Here is a 21,711-nt window from a genome sequence, read left to right as displayed (position 1 = left end):
GGCCTGACATTCCCTCTCGCTGCTTTCCTGTCTGATCCTCCCTCTCGCTGCTTCCCTGCCTGACATTCCCTCTCGCTGCTTCCCTGCCTGACATTCCCTCTCGCTGCTTTCCTGTCTGATCCTCCCTCTCGCTGCTTCCCTGTCGGACCCTCCCTCTCGTGATTCCCTGTCTGACCCTTCCCTGTACCATCCTCCCACACGTTGCTACCTGTACGATCTTCCTGCCCGCTGCTTTCCTTCCCAACCTTATTGCTCGTTTCCTCCCTGCCCGACCAACTCACTTGCTCTTCCCCACCCTGCCCGATGCTCCAGCTCGCAGCTCTTCTCTTCTGCTTCCTCCCTCTTGCCAACCAGCTCTTGAGCCCTGGCTCACAGTGAGGGGGTGGCAGCACAGTAGCACAGTGGTTAGCACAGTTGCTTCACATCTCCAGGGTCCCAGGTTCGATTCACGGCTTGGGTCACTGTCTGTGCAGAGTCTGCACGTTCTCCCCGTGTGTGCGTGGGTTTCCTCCGGGTGCTCCGGTTTCCTCCCACAGTCCAAATATGTGCAGGTTAGGTGGATTGGCCATGCTAAATTGCCCTTAGTGTCCAAAATTGCCCTTAGTGTTGGGTGGGGTTACAGGGTTATGGGGATAGGGTGGAGGTGTTGACCTTGGGTAGGGTGCTCTTTCCAAGGGCCGGTGCAGACTCGATGGGCCAAAAGGCCTCCTTCTGTACTTTAAATTCTATGACCTTGACAGTGAGTGAGTGAGTGAGTGAGTGAGTGAGTGAGTGAGTGAGTGAAGAATGGAAGCGGAAACAGTCAGGTAATAAAATGGCAAGCACGAGGAGGGCAGGGAAGTACAGACAGAGGGTGAGCCGATGAGAGGAAGAGTTGACCTGTGGGATGGGCAGTGACCAGGTGGTAAATAGAAGGACTTCGCTTAGCAACTCATAAATTTTTATATTTTACAATTTAAAACTTATTTCATATAGGAATTTAGCAATCCAAAGTATTTCAACTTGCAGGTGGGTATTTCAATGTTTTGTTTTCTGATGAAAGGAAACCTAACTATAGATTTTACATTAGTTGCATTCTGTTTTACCTCATTTTCACACTTTGATACAGCAATGAAGGCCATTGTTCTGCTGTTTGTTTTACTTTGACACTGTGATACAGTAGTGAAGGTCAATATGCTGCTATTTTGTTTTAAATGTTAACAATACAATCGTGAATGCTATCATCCTGTTCTGTTTTATCTTGCCATTAACTGAATAATGAATTAATGATTTTTTGTGTTATCCTGGCACCATCCCAGGCCTACTTTGAGCAGAGCTTTTGGTGGAGTATGGTGGTTGCCAAGAACTTTCAGGCCCTTGACTATTTATGGAGTGCAGTAAAATAGCACCAGTTACTCTTGCTTGAAACTGTCCCAATTCAATATTGGCCATTTCTGATCATTGTCAGTAAGTAGTGACAGACTTACATTCAAAGTTATAGATGTTTGAGAGCTAAAATAATTGCTGAGTCATGAATGTCAGCCAGTCTGTTGTTGGAATTAAAAGCATTATTTGAATGAAGTGGTACACATTTGGCTGGATTTTGCTATTTCAACACTGAGAAAACCTGCATCAGTTGATCAAAATGGAGGTGGGGGGGGAGGTGTTGGGAACGAAGACTGTAAATTTAAATATTTGAGCCAATTCCCATTTTAATTGGCATAGGAAATGTGCTGAGTTGTGACCCAACGGGCACGCAAAATGACTTTAGGTTCAGCCTTTTAAATGTTTGCCTTAACTTTGAATTACTTTAAGTTATAGATCTTCAATGAAGTGTGGGTTCAGAAGCTTGTGTGAAATACATCAGGTCAGGCAATTTGTGAACCGTGAGGAAAGCTTGCTGTGGAGCCATTAATCTTTTGAAAAGCAAATTTGAGTTGCTGCCAACTTCAAACGTCATAATTAGATGCACAATGGTAAGTTAAATATGTTTTTAATGCAGTGATTGATCATAGGGCTCTTCCTTAAAAAGGTACGGGCCCATTAATTTGATCAGCATTGTGTAAGTGTTTCAATGTGTTTGAGTACTTTCTCCAATGGAAAAAGGACTTTTATGTATCCAGCAGTATTGAGAAACAATATTAATGTGCCATCTGGACCCAATGCTTTGAGTATTACATTGATTTAAAGTCAAGGCACCTGTTCCAATTTTGAAATAGCTGAACAGATGCCTGACCTCTTTGATGGAAAGTCCATCTGTTGAGCCTTTGAAAAAAATTAACTTCAAAGGCTCGACTGTATTGAGCTCTAGGCGGGGGGTGGAGGGCGGTATGTGGTTTACACAGCTCGGCTGAGTTCCAAACACAATTAATGGATTTAGCCCAATAGGGGTTGTTTACTCAGCAGTCAAGGGTACAGTAAACCTTGTTTGATTGACAACTTCCTGACCATTTAATAGAGTTATATTTCTTTGAAGTTGCTTTTGAATGGCTTCTTGTTTATTTTGACAGATATATGAGCACTTAAGAGAGGTATTTTTTTAACTGAACTCTAAAATGTAAATCCAGCCTTTTGACTTACTTATTGAATCTTGTAATCAGAGCCTTAATTTGGCTAAAATCCGGTCTTTCAGCATTATCTTCAGCCCAGCACCTCTCCATGAAATTGCCAAGCTCTTCACTGTGACAGTTGATGTCTGTTGTTGGCCTGAAGTAAGGCTTTTGCCCATTCCGGACCTTCTGAACAATTTCTGAAAGGTTAAGATATGCGATAAAAACATTTGTGTAATGTACTAAATTACAGGATAATATTAAATTGCAGAGAAGCTAACAAATTTTTCAGAAAGCTTTTGGCCTCAATATGTTGAAAATCAGTACAAATACATTTGGAAGATGTATAGTTAGCCTGTCAAGATGCAGAGAAAATTTAAAACAATAGGTTGAATATTGTCCTCAGTACTACTGACCTGTTCTAACAGAGTCCCTCAGAGCTGAAGCCCAGTTAAATCAGAGCGATTGTGGAGGTCTCAGGAACAGGTTAATCTGGAAGCCACAGTCTTGTTTCCAACAGGACACAAGACTAAATAAGTGCAGGGTCCAAATTCGGCTCAACCATGCAAACATTTCTGGGACAAGATAACTGTGAGCCATGTAAGTGACAATACAAGCTTAATGAGAGAGCTATCAGTTGTTTGAATTTACAACTACAAATACTAAACTTGGTATGACCCCAGACATGGCATTCTGAAACTAGTTGATTAAATTGAATCTAACTGCAGCTAGAATTATATAATTCCTTTGCTATTTGTGATGGTCATTCCAATAACCGCATTGTGTACAGTAAAAAAAATAAAGTGATACTAAATATATGATTTAGTATCATAATTAATTTCCCAATCTCTGATAGGTTAAGAATTAAATTGATGGGATTTTCTGCTGCTCCACAGAATCACAGAGTAATACAGTGTAGAAGAGGTCTTTCGGCCCATCGAGTCTGCACCTAATCCCATTTACCAGCACTTGGCCCTTGGAGTTGAATGTGCGACATGGTAGCACAGTGATTAGCACTGTGGATTCACAGCGCCAGGGACCCAGGTTCAATTCCCAGCTTCGGTCACTGTCTGTGCGGAGTCTGCACGTCAAGGAGTCCCCTGTCTCCTTGGGTTTCCTCCTGTTTCCTCCCACAAGCCCCGAAAGACTTGCTGTTAGGTGAATTGGACATACTGAATTCTCCCTCAGTGTACCTGAACAGGCGCCAGAGTGTGACGACTGGGGGATTTTCACAGTAACTTCATTGCAGTGTAATGTAAGCTTACTTGTGACACTAATAAAGATTATTTATTTATTTATTTATTTAATCATGTGCCAAGTGCTCATCCAGGTACTTTTTAAAGGATATGAGGGAACCCGCCTCTTCCACCCTCCCAGGCAATGCATTCCAGACTGCCACCATCCATCCTCTGGGTAAAAAAGTTTTTCTTCAAATCTCCCCTAAACCTCCTGTCACTCACCTTGAATTGTGTCCCCTCCTAATTGACCCTTCAACAAAGGAGCAGCTGCTCCCTATTCACCCTGTCCATGCCCCTCGTAATCTTGTTCACCTCAATCAGGTCACCCCGCAGTCTTCTCTGTTCCATAGAAAACAACCCAAGCCTATCCAAAACCTCTCTTCGTAACTTAAATGTTCCATCCCAGGCAACATTCTGGTGAATCTTCCCTGCACCCCTCCAGTGCAATTATATCCTTCCTATAATGTGATGACATGGGTTGCACACAGTACTCCAGCTGTGACATCACCAAAGTTCTATAGAGCTCCAACATAGAGTCATAGATGTTTACAGCATGGAAACAGGCCCTTTGGCCCAGCTAGTCCATGCCGCCCAGCTTTTATCACTAAGCTAGTTTCACTTGCTTGCATTTGGCCCATATCCCTCTATACCCACCCTGCCCATGTAACTGTCTAACTGCCTTTTAAAGGAAAAAATTGTACCCGCCTCTACGACTACCTCTGGCAGCTCATTGCAGATGCTCACCACCCTCTGTGTGAAGGAATTTCCCCTCTGGTCTCTTTTGTATCTCTCCCCTTAAACCTATGACCACTAATTTTAGACTTCGCTACCTTTGGGAAAAAATGTTGACTATCTACCTTATCTATGCCACCAATCTTGGTGTCATCTGCAAACTTACTAACCTGCCTCCTACATTCTCATCCAATTGGCTACCTCACCCTGGAGTCCGTGAGATTTAACCTTTTGCAACAACCTACCATGCGGTACCTTGTCAAAGGTCTTGCTAAAGCCCATGTAGACAACGTCGACTGCACTGCCCTCATCTACCTTCTTGATAACCCCTTCAAAAACTCAATCAAATTGGTGAGACATGACTTTCCCCTTACAAAGCCATTCTGACTTTCCCCAATTAGCCCTTGCCTGTCTAAATGCCTGTAGAAAATGACCTCCCTGCTTTTGTAATCTATGTCTCGATTGATAAAGGCAAGTGTCCCATATGCCTTTTCACCACCTTATTAACCTGCTCTTATGACTTCAGAGATCTATGGACAAACACTCCAAGGTCCCTTTGTTCCTTGGAACTTCCTAGTGTCATGCCATTCATTAAATACTTGCTTGTCAAATTACTCCTTCCAAAGTGTATCACCTCACACATTTCAGGGTTAAATTCCATCTGCCACTTTCCTGCCCATTTGACCATCCCATCTATATCTTCCTATAACCCAAGACATTCAACCTCACTGTTAACTACCCGGCCAATCTTTGTGACATCCGCAAATTTGCTGATCCTACCCTCACATAGTCATCTTTGTCGTTTATATAAATAACAAACAATAGGGGACCCAGCACAGATCCCTGTGGTAAGCCACTGGACACTGATTTCCAGTCACTAAAGCAGCCATCTGTCATCACCCTCTGTCTCCTACAGCTAAGCCAATTTTGAATCAACCGTATCAAGTTACCCTGTATCCCATGTGCATTTGCCTTCTTTATAAGTCTCCCATGTGGGATCTCGTCAAAGGCTTTGCTGAAATCCATGCAAACGACATCAACTGCACTATCCTCATCTACACACCTAGTCACATGCTTAAAAAGTTCAATCAAATTTGTAAGGCCTGACTTCTCTCTGACAAAGCCATGCTGACTATTCCTGATCAAACCTTGCCTCTCCAAGTGGAGATAGATTCTTTCATTCAGAATTTTCTCCAATAGGTTTCCTACCACTGATGTGAGACTCATTGGTCTGTAGTTCCTTGGCTTATCTCTACAACCTTTCTTAAATAGTGGGACCACATCAGCTGTTCTCCAGTCCTCCCCCATGACCAGAGAGGAATTAAATATTTGGGTCAGAGCCCCTGCAATCGCCTCCTTGCCTCCCACAGCAGCCTGGGATGCAATTCATCCGGACCTGGAGATTGTCCACTTTTAAGCCTGCCAACACCTCCAATACCTTGCCACTCCCAATGACAATTTGCTCAAAATCCTCACAGTTTATCTCCCTGAGTTCCATATCTACCTCCTCATTGAGTGAAGACAGATGTGAAGTATTCATTTAACACCCTACCAATGCCCTCTAGCTCCACCCACAGATTTCCCCGTTGGCTCCTAACGGGCCTTACTCTTTCCCTGGTTATCCTCTTCCCATTGGTATACTTATAGAATATCCTGGGATTTTCTCTATTTTTAATCAGCCATAGCTTTCTGATATCCCCTCTTTGCTCTGCTAATTAATTTCTTAAGCTCTATCCTGCACTTTCTGTACTCTACTAATGCCACTGTTGATTTGCTCCCCTTGTACTTGCTAAAAGCCTTTCTTTTCCTTCTCATCATATCCTGAATATCTCTGGTCATCCATGGTTCTCTGGCCTTGTCACTCCCTCCTATCACCCTATAAGGAACATGCTGGGCCTGTACACTCCCCATTTTCCTTTTTGAACACCCATAACTACTCTTCTGTATATTTTCCCATAAGTAACTCTTTCCAGTCTACCTTGGCCAGATCCTTCCTTATTGTACTAACATCCGCTCTCCGCCAATCCAAAAAAATCTTTTGCAATTTGTCTATTTCTTTGTCCATAACAAACTTAAATTGTACCATGTTGTAGTCTCTATCACCAAAATGCTCCCCCACCAACACATCAACCACCTGTCCGGCTTCATTCCCCAGAATTAGTTCCAGCATTGCACTGTCCCTTGTAGGACCCTCTACATATTGAGCTAAAAGGTTCTCCTGTATACATTTTAAGAACTCCACTCCATCTAAGCCCTTAACATGATGACTATCCCAGTTAATGTTGGGAAAGTTTAAATCATCTAATATAATTACCCTATTATTATTTTTACACACTTCTGTATATTGCACACATATTTGCTCCTCAAATTCCCACTGACTATCTGGGGGGTCTATAATTAACACCTAGCAATGTGGTTGTCCCTTTTCTATTCCTAAACTCTACCCACAAAGCTTCATTTGATGCCCCCTCCAAGATATCATCTCTCCTCACTGCGGTAATTGACTCCTTATATAATAATGCAATGCCTCCTCCTCTTTTACCGCTTTTCCTGTCTTGCCTGAAGATTCTATATCCCGGATGTTGAGCTGCCAATCCTGCCTCTCCCTCAACCACGTCTCCATGATGGCTACTATATCACAATCCCATGTGTCAATCCTTGCCCTTAACTCATTTGTTTCACCTGTAATACACCTGGCATTAAAATAGAGACCACCCAGCCTTGTCTTCCTCCCTTAAAAGCTACTGCCGCTGTATTCCCTCTGACGTGTTTTCTTTTCTGTGTTATGCTGTATCCCTATTGTGCTAACAGTCTGCGTGTCCCCACGCCCCCACAAATTAGATTAAACTCCTCCCAACAGCGCGAGCAAACCTGATAGCAAGGATGTTAGTTTCGCTCTGGTTCAGATGTAGACCATCCCGCTTCTACAGGTCCCACCTTCCCCAGAAACGGTCCAAGTGGTCCAGGAATCTAAAACCCTCCCTCCTGCACCAACTGTTAAGCCACGGATTAATCTGCGCGGTTCCCTTACTTCTGTACTCGTTAGCACGTGACACTGGGGGTAATCCAGAGATTACAACCCAAGAGGTCCTGCTTTTTAGTCTACTGCCTAACTCCCTGAATTCTTGATGCAAGACCTCATACCGCTTTCTACCTATGCCATTGGTGCCAACATGTACCATGACCTCTGCCTTATCACCCTTCAGGATGCCTCCAGCTGTTCAGTGAAATCCTGAACCCTGGCAGCATAGAGGCAATTCACCATCCTGGAGTCATGTTGACGGTCACAGTATCGCTTATATGTTTCTCTGACTATAGAATCTCCTATTACTATTGCTCTTCCTCTCTTTCCGCCCTCCTGTGCAGGCAGGCTGCCTGTGGTGCCCGAAGCTTGACTCTGTCTGCATTTCCTGTAGGAACCAGCCTCATCGGCCTCCTAAATTGAATAATGATTTGCAAGCAGGACTCCAGGGGGCTCCTGAACTACCTGCCTATTTCTCTTAGTCTGCCTGGTGGTCAGCCATTCCCTTCCTTCCTCAATCCCTTCAGCTGCAGTATGACCTCCTCTCTAAATGTGCTATCCATGATGCTCTCAGACGCGTGGATGCTCCACAGTGTCTCCAGCCACCAATCCAGTTCTGAAAACCGAGCTTCCAGGAGCTGCAGCTCACCTCCTGCCCATATGCTGGTCCTGGGGACTGGAAATGTTGATTTGGTGGATTTGAAGGCAGCAAGGGGTAAGTAAAAAGCAGAGGGTGGTCTGCCCAATACTTACTCTCCTCCCCTTGGCCCCACTGTAATTTTACCAGGGGCGGCAATGGCTTTGAGCTGCCTGCCCACTGGTGGGTGAATTGATACCCAGCAATTAATACCCAACAGGTTTCCTTGCACAGACTGGTAGCATGCAGTGCAAAGAGGGGGTCCATACTTCATTGAAGGTCCCGTATGCTCCACGACAATGTTACCCCTTGGACCTACTCCCTTCACTAGGGCCTGCAAGTAAGACCACTAAACGTTTCCCAAGTCGAGATCCAGCACTGAATACCTCTTCAGCCCCTGAATGCAGCTGTGGCAGCGTCCACTTCTCCCAGTGACACTGTCAGTATCGGAGAGCTGCTGTCATTTGCTTGGATGATAGTTCTTTAGTTGGGGCTCCCTGTTCCTCCTGACATTTTATCTGGGTTAAGTGGGGGGAGCGAAGGTGGGGCATGGGATCACAGTGTCCTGCACCCTTTAAAATTCAGCTCAATGCTTTACTTCCAAAGTTAAATCTCATACATTTTATTCAGGTAATTGTATGGATCCAAAGGACAATGCAAGGTTTGTTCATTGGGTAATACAAGTTAGATGCAGTAAACAGTGCAGAGGTGTTGCAATATGTGGTTTCAACCACTGAATGGTTAAGGATAGTTGCATTTGGTGATACAGGATGGATAACTACATAACATGTAAAACAGGCAGATGACTCGCTACCATTTGTTTCCAATGCCAAAAGTACGAATCAGCTCTTGATCCTTTAGGAAAATCCTTGGGTGGAATGGGAAGTGGCGAGTGTCCTGACAGCAGGACCGGAATTGCACAGGACTCCTGCTGCATGGTGGCCAGGTGCAATCATCAATTACATGCATCGTAAAGAAGGACAGATCATTGAGATAATGCCTCAATCTACAATGTTTGAACTTAGCTTTGAAACGTTGTTCTTACAAAATATACACAGGTGCAAAATTGTTCTCAAAGCTTGATGCCAAGCATGGCTACTGGTCGGTACATCTCGTGAAGAAGTCCCAAGAGCTTACTACATTTTTTACCCTATTCAGGTAATGCTGTTTCCAATTACTTTCTTTTTTGTTGTTAACCAGTATCTCATTCAAGCTCACATGAGCTGCATTGTATGCACTGTGTCACGATGCATCTGTATCACCAATGACATTGTTGTTGTGGGAAGAACAAAGCAAGAACATGACCACAATCAGCAATTATTGATGCAAACGGCATGTGAGAATAGGTTGGTGTTCAACTGCCTGAAATGTGACATCAATGTGTACCAGATCAACTTAACAGTTCTATTTATGCCGGTGTTGGAACATATCCTGATCCAGGTAACATAGAGGATATTAAAATCAGATCCATTTCATCTCCTCAACCACAGTGCAATCATGGGATCCCGAAAGTGCAGGAGGAGGCCATTCAGCCCATCAACTCGGCACTGACCCTCCGACACCGAGCACCCTAGTTGGACCCAATCACCCATACTATCCTCGTAACTCCACCAGATCCTGAAAACACCAAGAACAACATCTAAGAATAATAACCCCAAAGATCACTGTGAGCAATTAAAGAAACCTCCGGACAAGGTTACCATTATAAGATTTAGCTGTGCCGGCAGATTGTCACTCATGTCATGGTAACTACATACATGAACATGTATTTTAAAAAGATATACTTTTGGAAGGGGGGACAGTCTCTTTAAAAAGGGGGATGTTGTCATCGGTCTTTAAGAGATAGCAACATGGCATCACTTGTGGGAAAGTGTGTCATGTGCACCCAGTCTCAATTTCACTTTGGCCTGTGAGCAGAAAACACACACACAGCTCTGCTGCTGCGGTCTCCAAATTTTCTACCTTTGTACAGGCGTTCTAATGTGCCCAGTCTTAATAAATGAACCTCAAAATGTTGACACAATCTCTTATGAATGATTGATATCTTTTTATCATTGGAAAAATACAACAACAAGGACAGTCGAAGGACTCCACCTCTCTTCTTCAAATACCACTTTTTATAATAGAACATAGAACAGTACAGCACAGTACAGGCTCTTCAGCCCACAATGTTGTGCTGACCATTTATCCTAATCTAAGATCAACCTAACCTACACCCCTTCAATTTACTGCTGTCCATGTGCCTGTCTAAGAGTCACTTAAATGTCCCTAATGACTCTGACTCCACCACCTCTGCTGGCAGTGCATTCCACGCACCCACCACTCTCTGTGTAAAAAACCTACCTCTGACAACTCCCCTATACCTTCCTCCAATCACCTTAAAATTATGTCCCCTCGTGACAGCCATTTCCACTCTGGGGAAAAGTATGTGGCTATCCACTCTATCCATGCCTCTCATCACCTTGTACACCTCTATCAAGTCACCTCTCTGCCTTCTTCGCTCCAGTGAGAAAAACCCTAGCTCCTTCAACCTTTCTTCATAAGACACACCCTCCATTCCAGGCAGCATCCTGGTAAATCTCCTCTGTACCCTCTCCAAAGCATCCACATCCTTCCTATAATGAGGCGACCAGAACAGGACACAATATTCCAAGTGTGGTCTAACTCGGGTTTTATAAAACTGCAGCAAAACCTCGCGGCTGTTGAATTCAATCCCCCTGTTAATGAAAGCCAACACACCATACGCCTTCTTAACAACCCCATCAACCTGTGTGGCAACTTTGAGGGATCTATATACGTGGACCCCAAGATCCCTCTGTTCCTCCACACTTCCAAGAATCCTGCCTTTAACCCTATATTCAGCATTCAAATTCAACCTTCCAAAATGAATCACTTCACATTTATTTAGGTTGAACTCCATCTGCCACTTCTCAGCTCAGCTCTGCATCCTGTCAATGTCCTGTTGTAACGTGCAACAACCCTCAACACTATCTATAACTCCCCCAACCTTCGTGTCATCGGCAAACTTACTAACCCATCCTTCCACTTCCTCATCCAAGTCATTTATAAAAACCACAAAGAGCAGAGGTCCCAGAACAGATCCTTGCGGGACACCACTGGCCACTGACCTCCAGGCGGAATACTTTCCATCCACTACCACTCGCTGTCTTCTTTCGGTCAGCCAATTCTGTATCCAGACAGCCAAATTTCCCTGTACCTCATGCCCCCTAACTTTCTGAATGAGCCTACCATGGGGTAGGCTTATCAAATGCCTTACTGAAATCCATACACACCACATCCACTGCCTGACCTTCATCAATATATCTCGTCACATCCTCAAAGAATTCAATGAGGCTTGTGAGGCATGACCTGCCCCTCACAAAGTCATGCTGACTATCTTTAATCAAACTATGTTTTTCTAAACAATCATAAATCCTATCTCTCAGAATCCTTTCCAATATTTTGCTCACCACAGACGTAAGACTGATGGGTCTGTAATTCCCGGGGATTTCCCTATTCCCTTTCTTGAATAGAGGAACAACATTCGCCTCCCTCCAGGCATCCAATACTACTCCAGTGGAAAGTGAGGATGCAAAGATCATTGCCAATGGCGCAGCAAACTCCTCCCTCGCTTCCCGTAGTAACCTTGGGTATATCCCGTCAGGCCCAAGGGCCTTATCTATCTTGGTGCCTTTCAAAATTTCCAACACATCCTCCTTCTTCATATCCACCTGTTCGAGTCTCTTAACCTGATTCACACTGTTCTCATGGGCAACAAGGTCCCTCTCTCTAGTGAATACTGAAGCAAAATATTCATTTAGGGCATTCCCCATCTCCTCAGACTCTAGGCACAAGTTCCCTCCACTATCCCTGATTGGCCCTACTCTCACTCTGATCATCCTCTTATTTCTCACATACGTGTCGAACGCCTTGGGGTTTTCCCTAATCCTACCCGCCAGGGCTTTTTCATGCCCCCTTCTAGCTCTCCTCAGTCCATTTTTGAGTTCCTTCCTGGCTACCTTGCAACCCTCTAGAGCCGAGTCAGATCCTTGCTTCCTCAACCTTACGTAAGCTTCCTTCTTCCTCTTGACTAGAAGCTCCACTTCTCTTGTCATCCAAGGCACCTTCACCTTACCATTCCTTCCTCGTCTCAGTGGGACAAAACAATTCAGCACTCGCAGCAAGTGTTCCGTAAACAACCCCCACATTACTGTTGTGCATTTCCCCAAGAACAATTGTTCCCATTTTATGGTCCTCAGCAACTGTCTAATGGCAGTATAATTTCCCCTCCCCCAATAAAATACCTTCCCATATTGTCGGTTCCTATTCCTCTCCATGACTATGGTAGGTCATCCCCCTCAACAGCATCTAAAACGGTACACTTGTTTTGAATGGGAACGGCCACGTGGGATCCCTGCACTGTCTGCCCCTTTGTTTTCCTTCCCCTGACTGTAACCCAGCTACTCTTGTCACGTACCTTGGGTGTGGCTATCTCCCTGTAACTCTTCTCTATCACCCCCTCTGCCTCCCGGATGATCCAAAGCTCATCCAGCTGCAGCTCCAGTTCCCTAACACGGTCTCTGAGGAGCTGGGGTTGGGTGCACTTCCCGCAGGTGTAATCAACGGGGACACCAGCAGTATCCCTCACCACCCACATCCTACAGGAGGAGCATGCAACTGCCCTAGCCTCCATCCCCTCTGATCTTACAGAATGTACCAGCCTGTGAACCAACTGGAACTCCGCCCTCCGACTCTGCTCCCAGTCAGCTGCACTCTCTGAAAATCCCCGGCTCCCTTCACGCTCTTTGAGGAAGTGTAGGAAACTAAATGAAAGGAGCACCTTGTTCCCTCCTCACCTAACTCCCTCAGTCACCAAACTCTCACTATAGCACTCAAATGCACCCAAATTCAGCACTCAGTGCAAACAAAGATAATATACAAATTCATTTCATTGGAATATAACTAAATGGCATTATCACTCTAACTTATTCTTTTACATACAACCCATTACAGAATAAAACAAACTGACTGGCCAGTTTATCGTGTGGAACTGGTGTGGCATTGCAGTAGGACCTGCTTTGCAGTTTCAAATAAAAGTTCAAATTTCTCTCTTGAATGCAGTCTTACATTGTTAAATCTAAAGAGATGCCTGGAGCCCTTTTGTAACTGATTAAAGTGGCCATTCTTCATCGCTGACTCCAGATAGTAAATGCCAATAGGCTAATTATTTTTAGCTCAGCTTCGTCTGACCTTCCCCTCAGCCAACCTCCAGACCTAAACTTCCACCAGGACCTGCTAGGTAACTCTCATCAGCTTCAACTTTGGCTGCCATTTCTCTTCCTAAGCAAATGTGCTGAGGCTAAAGATACCATCCCAATAGCTTCATTAACCGAGTATGGGCTAGGGAATGATGTTGCTATTTGCTTGCTTTGTGCTTGATGCCATGCCATGCAACATATTTACCCACAAGGTCTTCCAGAGAGCCAACAGGCAAGATTTGATTGCTCTGCTGGATACAATAATAGATGAATATGGAAGAAAAATACCTTTTGGACTGAGATCCATTCCTTCTATATAAAATGAACCATTTCTTAAGGCGATCTCTTGAAGAATGATGCCAAAACTGTATACATCTCCTTTCTGACTACCTTGAGGAGGTGCTCGTTCCAATCTTAATAATTCTGGAGCCGTCCAAAGTTTTTCTATTCCAAAGATAAAGCACATACTTAATTTTTCATTCTACCTGCAGTTATAAGTAAAAATGTATAGCCTTCACACCTGATAAAAACAATCAATGCTCTCATGTGTGAAGGTCCACATGTCAGTGCCTGCTGTAAAATGGGCAAACTGCATTTGTAAGATAACAGAGGTGCTGATATCTGAGAGCATGGAAAGTCATGCTCGTGGTCAATTTCATTTGTTCAGTGAGCTCAGTGGCTATCTTTACTGTACAAAAGAAGCACCTGTCTCCTTTAAATACAATTCCTGTATGATAACTGCTACACATGTACCTCAGGTTGTGATTTCACAGGCAATCCTTACCTCACAGTCTGTGTGTAACAAAGGCAAGAGCAGCTTATGGAAAACTTGATCATGATCAAGAAACCTTTGATATCCCCTGGATTGGAAATATATTCTGCATCCTACATGTTTTGGGAGTTGATGCGATGGTGGGAGGAACCCAGAGATAAAGGAGGAGGCAGAGGCTGTTGGTGAATGAAGGGATGGGGCAGTGGTTGAAGGACTTCATAGCTCAAATATAATGCACACTTTATCAGCTAGTTATAGAGCACATAAGGATGTGGTTACCCATGGTGTCAGCAGCTACATGAGGGCAATCATCCAGTATCACAATGTTATAACTCTGTAAATTTGGGGATTCGTGAATGAAAAAAATAAGGGGCGAAATTCTCCTACCCGCCCCGCCACATTTCTGCGTCGACCGGCCGGCGGGAGTCTCCGTAACACCGGCCGGTCAATGGGGTTTCCCATTGTGGGGCAGCCCCACGCCGTCGGGAAACCCCCCGGTGCCGGCAGAACGGAGACTCCCGCCGGCGGAGAATGACGCCCAAGGAGAGTTTTATTTATTTGTGCTCCTGATGCAGAGCTTGGATTTGGGCATACGATATTTGGTATTTCATTTACTCCTGATATGCACTGATCCTGTGGTCCAAATCCTATAAGAATTAGATATCATTAGGTTGCTTCAAGCCAACTAACCTCTAGCAATGTTGAGTGCCAAATACGTCAAGGCACATTTCCCTCCAGCTGGTAATGTGAGGCAGAAAGGTGATCTAAGTTCAGAGAAACCTCTCTTAAATATGCACTGACTTTTTAGTTTACATTAATGACCACAGGAAAATATACCCTCATTTAACTTGTTTAACCTTTTGGTCAGGGATATGGCACAAACTGTGAGAAATAATAAAGAAGAGCGTGTCGGAAAATGTTAAGATCTACCAAAACCAAAAATGCACCTGATGTTTAATTTAAACAACTTCTGTTATTTATTTTTTTCCATTACAGTGTTCCCACTCTCCATCAATTGCAGAATTCTAAAATAGCTCAACTCACAGCGCTGTGGCTGCTGTGGCTGCTGTTTAATTTGACAAGTTTTTAATCATGCTCTATTTTATTGTTCTTGAGTCTATTTAAGAAACTGGGGCGTCATTCTCCGACCCCCCGCCGGGTCGGAGAATGGCCGTTGGCCGCCGTGAATCCCGCCCCCGCCGAAGTCTCCGGTACCGGAGATTGGGCGGGGGCGGGAATCAGGCCGCGCCGGTTGGCGGGACCCCCCGCTCAATTCTCCGGCCCGAATGGGCCGAAGTCCCGCCCAGAAATTGCCTGTCCCGCCGGCGTAAATCAAACCTGGTATTTACCGGCGGGACCAGGCGGCGTGGGCGGGCTCCGGGGTCCTGGGGGGGGGGGGCGCGGGGCTATCTGACCCCGGGGGGTGCCCCCACGGTGGCCTGGCCCGCGATCGGGGCCCACCGATCCGCGGGCGGGCCTGTGCCGTGGGGGCACTCTTTCCCTTCCGCCTCCGCCACGGCCGCCACCATGGCGGAGGCGGAAGAGACTCTCCCCACTGCGCATGCGCGGGAAACTGACAGCGGCCGCTGACGCTCCCGCGCATGCGCCGGGAAATTGACAGCGGCCGCTGATGCTCCCGCGCATGGCGCCGCATTTCCGCGCCAGTTGGCGGGGCAACAAACGCCATTTCCGCCAGCTGGCGGGGCGGAAATCCCTCCGGCGTCGGCCTAGCCCCTCAATGTTGGGGCTAGGCTGCCAAAGATGCGGAGCATTCCACACCTTTGGGCCGGCGCGATGCCCGTCTGATTGGCGCCGTTTTTGGCGCCAGTCGGCGGACATCGCGCCGTTGGGGGAGAATTCGCCCCTGATTTCACTCTTTGATATATGAGAACACCAACTTTAATTTTTAATTTCACAAATTCTCAACCAGTAAAGTTTTAAAATTCCTTTGCATTCCTTGATTGACAAATCATGGGCGTGATTCTCCGTTGCCCGACGACGATATTGTAATCGGCAATCGGGTGGAGAATCCCTGTTTACAGCCAAATTGGCCTGTTTCCGGATCCTCCAAAATGGTGTCATTGAGGAGTACGCCACACACCATTGGGACGGCCTCAGGAAGTTACCTGAAGGCCCTCCCCCGATGCTCCGCCCACGATGAGCTGAGTTCCCGATGGTGCGCGGTGCCTGTGCTCTCAGTTTTCATGTACCCGGCGTGGCGGCTGCAGACTGTGTCCAACGACGCCACAGTAGGGGGGGGGAGCCATGATGCTCGCTGGGAGGGCTTCGGCGAGGACTGGGGTGTTAAGCAATGGGTTTAAGAGTTAAGTAATGCATTAAGAGACATTGCAATTAGTTGTCTCATTTATGTTAACTCTCAAATGATTGACACTGATATGTAAAGGGGCTTCAGGTGGCCCTTATGTCAGATGATGTGTTGTTAGAGTTTTGCGCAGAGGCTGTGGAAGTGAAATAAATGGTGTTTGGTGAAAAGGAACAGGACTTTTGACTCTTCATACAATGGTAACTAAAACGTCCAACATGGGGGGACTGGTGGGGGGTGGCCCGGTGGTGGTGAAGGGGTGTCCAGAGGGACACTATCCGGCAGGTCAGGTCTGTGCGCGGCCTGCACCATGTTGTACGGCGCGACAGCTACAGGTAGTTGCCATTCGCATGCATGGCCACAGACCCGCCAATTCTCCAGGCGTTCATATTGGGAAGGCCGTGCGTTTTAAGTGATGCAGCTGCTAGCACCTCACCGCTTGGTGCATCGGTGCAGGGGCGGCGCCAACATTTTGTCGTAAAATCAGACACTTGCTCTGGACAAAGCCTCAAAATCAGAGAATCCAGCCCCATATATCCTAACTTTCCCTGAGACTCCCACTAAATCTCACCAAATCATACACCATAGAGTCATAGAGATCTACAACACAAAAAGCGCCCTTCAGCTCATTGCGTATGAGCTAGTCAAAAACAACCATCAAAGTATTCTAATCCCATTTTCCAAAGCTTGGCCTTGTATGCCTTGGCATCGCAAGTGGACATCTAAATACTTCTTAAATGCTGTGAAGGTCTCTGCCTCCACCACCCTTTCAGGCAGTGAATTCCAGACTCCCACCCTCTGGGTGAATAGGTTTTTCCTCACATCCCCTCGAAACATCCCATCCCTTATCTTAAATCTATGCCCCCTGGTCATTGATGCCTCCAATAAGGGGAAATGTTTTTTCCTGTCTATCTATGCCCCTCATAAGTTTATATGTCTCAATCATTCCCCAGCTCAGTCTCCTCTGCTTCAAGGAAAACTCCATCTTTTAATAGTTGAGTAGATTTACAAGTACTTCCATCCACTGCTAATTCTTTTGTCTTTAGGGTCTGTGGGTCACAATCTGTAGGTGATTCACCTAATTACTTCCTCTTTCTCTTCATCTGTGTGAGAGTGCTAGTCTACACAGCTGTTTAGTGCATATGTAGGAAGGTATGGAAATGTTTATGTGACCATGTGCATGTGTGCATGCATGTAGCAGTGTGTAGTTACCGGTGCGTTGTGTGTATAAAAGTTGAATTCCTGACTGGTTTCCAGAATACTCTCATTTTCACCACCTCCATTATTTCGGACATTGCCCCCTAAATTTTAGACGAATGTAAAGCTAAATTTTTCAACTGAAGATCCCAACACGATGTCTACATTGATCACCTGACACACATCTAAACTTACTTGCATAGAGCGCATACGAATCTTCATTATCACATAATGAACGGAAACTTGTCAAACCATAATCTGTGATTTTCAACACAAAACGACTGTCAACAACACAATTGGATGATTTAAGATTTCCATGTGACCCAATTATGCTGTTATGTAGAAATACCATTCCCTGCAAGGCAAAAGAGATCAGCTTAACAAACCGTTTTGATCTCATCTGAACTTCTCCTCATCAATTTTGACTTGACAATCCCCAGAAATGGAAGAACAACAGCACAGAAGTAGCCACTTTGTTCGATTAATACTTTGACCCATAGGGAGCTGGGGGTCCGAGAGCTTGTGGCAATCCCACGGGGTATGTGTTTCTCCTCACTCTGTGTTGTTTTAATTACACAATGCACATGGGATTCTCCATCCGTTCACGCCGGAGGGATTCTCCGGTCCCACTGCAATAAATGGGAATTTTGGCTCGGCAGCGAATTCTCCCTTCCCGCGAGCAGCGGTAGTGGGACGCACTGGGATCGGAGAATCCTGGCTGTTATGTTACTGATTGCTTCACTCTCAAATGGCAGTGTGATCAATAGGCTTGGCTTCCAATTAGGCAGGGAATGTTGAATGAGATGTGACAGAGCTGATGGATATGATTTCCAATTCCACTGTTTAGGGTGGGAGGGGAGAGGGGAGTGTTTGATCCCGCTGGGGCAGGGAGTCTGATCCGCAATGGGAGGAGTTGGCCGTTGATCTTGCAATGCTAAAGGGAAGTACTCCTGCTCCTCCTAGCCATGAAGGAGTGAGCCACAAGGAAGTCCTCATCTTAGAATCATAGATTCCCTACAGTGCAGAAGGAGGCCATTTAGCCCATCGAGTCTGCACTGAACCTCCGAAAGAGCATCCCACCCAGGCCCATCCCCCCCCCCCCGCCCCCCCCCCCCCGCCATGCTATCCCCATAACCCAACCCAAACTTTTTGGACACTAAATGGCCTCCTTTTGCACTGTAGGGATTCTATGATTAAAGAGTCTGCTGTGTCCTGGCCAATATTTGTCGCTCAATCAACATTTCGAAAACAGGTTATCTGGCCAATATTACATTGCTGTCTGTAAGAGCTTGTTGTGAGCAAAATGGCTGCCATGTGTCCTAGATAACAAGTCATCACTCTTCAGAATTATATTCATTGGCTGTAAAGGGCTTTGGAATGTCCAGAGGTCATGAGAGGTTCATTACAGATCATTACAGATGCAAATTGGCTTCTTTTCGAATTCTTTTAATATCCAAATGCACTAATGTCTTGGTTGTTTTTACTATAATACTGACACTTCCAGGAACCATTGGTTCCCATTATATTGCCTTTCCCAACATTTTATTCAGCTTTTTGTTTTACCTAGCGAAGTTCTCTTGCAATACCAAAGTAGTCTGCTGGAATACCCTTTACTAATAACATTTCAAGAATACATTTCATAGTTTAATTAAGTTATATTTCAATATCTCTCTTGCTCTTGATGCATCTTACCTTCACAATGTCATTAATCAGTGAATAGCGGAATACCCAGTCAAGGTTAATATTTTCATTTTCAAGTATATCCTGAAAAGACCAAAACAGAAGCGGTTTAAAATAAACTTACCTTTCCCTTCCAAAACACAGTAAATGTGCAATGAGTACATATTTCAATTACTAAATTCTTAAATACTTTCCATACCGACAGTGACATAAATTAGTTCTGGAAGATTTCCTTACAATTGACATGCCTTCTTCAAAACAAAAGGTCTGAGAGATAGTATAAACCCGCAGATTCACCTGCTTTGGCTGGCATCTGAACTCTCCTAAAGGTCAAAGTTCACCATTCTTATCTACATCATCCAATGCCCAGATTGGAAATCAGCAACGGCATTGACTAAATAAACTCCAGCAAGAGGGCGTGGGGGAGCAATTACACTGGGCTTTGTTAAATTGTGTGAAATGATAACCGTATCTAAAAGCCATCAATGCAATTTTTAATATTTATGGACATTCACTTTGCTGTAAGCACCCTGATTTTGTATTCAGTAAAAAAAATGTCTCCTTGTCTTTTTTTAGACCACTCATAGGAACCAAAATAATGCATTCCTGGAACCTGGATGATTTACAACTAAAGCACAACTGAGCAGCCAATCAGAAAAAGAGGCAATAACAGAATCACTTATCAAGTCCTTAGGTGCCATGTAAGCACTGTAGATAACACTCACTGTGGAAACAGCTGAGTGCAGAAATTGAAGGGAGCAAGGTGAAGAAAAAACTTATTTACTGATGAGGTCCTTTTAATTATCATGGGTCCCCTAAGTGAATGGAGAAGTTCCCTCTGCAGGTTAGAAAAGCAACCCACCACTAAACAGATTGCCCAGCAGGAATAAGAAGCAATTACATCGGGGTCAGCATAATCTCCGCACCTGCTGGTTTGGAGCGATGTATAAAAGAAGATGCCAGATGTGATAAAGTGTCAATTTCAGCAAGCAGAGGCATTGCCAGTTATATTGCTATTCTGCAAATGGATATGACTGCCAATTATTTTATATTGTTATATATGGGTGACATTGATCTTTTCAAGAGGATTTCTGTCAGCAATAATGTTTCTGTAAATCAGCTTACACAAGAGTATTGCTTACCTAAATTTAGCCAATACCTTGCAATACATTAACATAAATGAGACAGACTGAAGACATTTTAAAATCATTACATCAGCCCAGAATAGGTAAATGTGCTTACTGGAAAGCTGACAAAGACTGTTCATGAGCAACTACACAAAAAAAAAAGCAAATCCTTTGTTTTAGTCCTTAGTTAGCAACCTATTTCTGATCTGTTCCACAACCAAATTTCATCTTTTACTTTGCAGAAGGAGATGGCCATAAATGGATGAGTGTCAGTGTGCAAGGACACCAGAGGCATGAAATCTATAATTCCTTGTGAAGGCCAAAAGCTAGGAGACCATACAGAAAGGTGGTCATTCTGCAGCTCAGGGGCCCCATGCAGCCCATCTGGGTTCTGAGTGTGGCCCACGTGACATTCTGTTGACCGTTGCCACATTCCGCTGATTTCTGCCCACGTAATTGTTTTCCTACCGGTATAACTGAAGGGATACACACATAAAGCAGGGGCACATAGATTATCATAGATTATCATAGAATTTACAGTGCAGAAGGAGGCCATTCGGCCTATCGAGTCTGCACCGGCTCTTGGAAAGAGCACCAAGGTCAACACCTCCACCCTATCCCCATAACCCAGTAACCCCACCCACCACTAAGGGCAGTTTTGGACACTAAGGACAATTTATCATGGCCAATCCACCTAACTTGCACATCTTTGGACTGTGGGAGGACACTGGAGCACCCGGAGGAAACCCACGCACACACGGGGAGGAGGTGCAGACTCCGCACAGACAGTGACCCAAGCCGGAATCGAACCTGGGACCCTGGAACTGTGAAGCAATTGTGCTATCCACAATGCTACCATGCTGCCTCATTTCACATGAAATGAGGTGCATGCTGATTGCACACAACATTGACTGTACTGCACTCCCTCTGAGTCCAAAGTGTAAATATTTATTTTGTTTTTACCATTTGACATTGCTGACAGGCCTATTAATATGTAAAATTATCAAGCATTTTCTTAATTCATTCTGAAATATTCTGTGCCTATTCAATGTATTCAATCTTGAACATGGGGTGATCGTTTGTGAACGTGCCTGATTTCAATCTTGCGACCCACTGAGATGAAGGAGGGCCACTCATGTGCCCACTCACCAGCCTAGTTGCCCATCACTGCCATGCAGAAATATATGAAAATGAATG

The 21,711-nt window shown here is 45.0% G+C and overlaps 1 protein-coding gene across 2 annotated transcripts in view; it reads right to left on the bottom strand.

Moving 5' to 3' along the window:
* npr2 (natriuretic peptide receptor 2) overlaps window positions 1–21,711 on the bottom strand; it is a 278,856-nt gene that overhangs the window by 95,693 nt on the left and 161,452 nt on the right. For both annotated transcript variants that reach the window (XM_072497159.1, XM_072497157.1), the window contains exons 12-15: window positions 19,400–19,471; window positions 17,903–18,062; window positions 13,704–13,859; window positions 2,560–2,728 (exon numbers count right to left, since the gene is read on the bottom strand). In XM_072497159.1, coding sequence (XP_072353260.1) covers window positions 2,560–2,728; window positions 13,704–13,859; window positions 17,903–18,062; window positions 19,400–19,471 — 557 coding nt within the window. The remainder of the gene's footprint in view (window positions 1–2,559; window positions 2,729–13,703; window positions 13,860–17,902; window positions 18,063–19,399; window positions 19,472–21,711) is intronic.

The sequence above is a fragment of the Scyliorhinus torazame genome, chromosome 3, assembly GCF_047496885.1.
Source record: "Scyliorhinus torazame isolate Kashiwa2021f chromosome 3, sScyTor2.1, whole genome shotgun sequence".
Lineage (NCBI taxonomy): Eukaryota > Metazoa > Chordata > Chondrichthyes > Carcharhiniformes > Scyliorhinidae > Scyliorhinus > Scyliorhinus torazame.
This window is presented reverse-complemented; position numbering and strand designations above follow the sequence as displayed.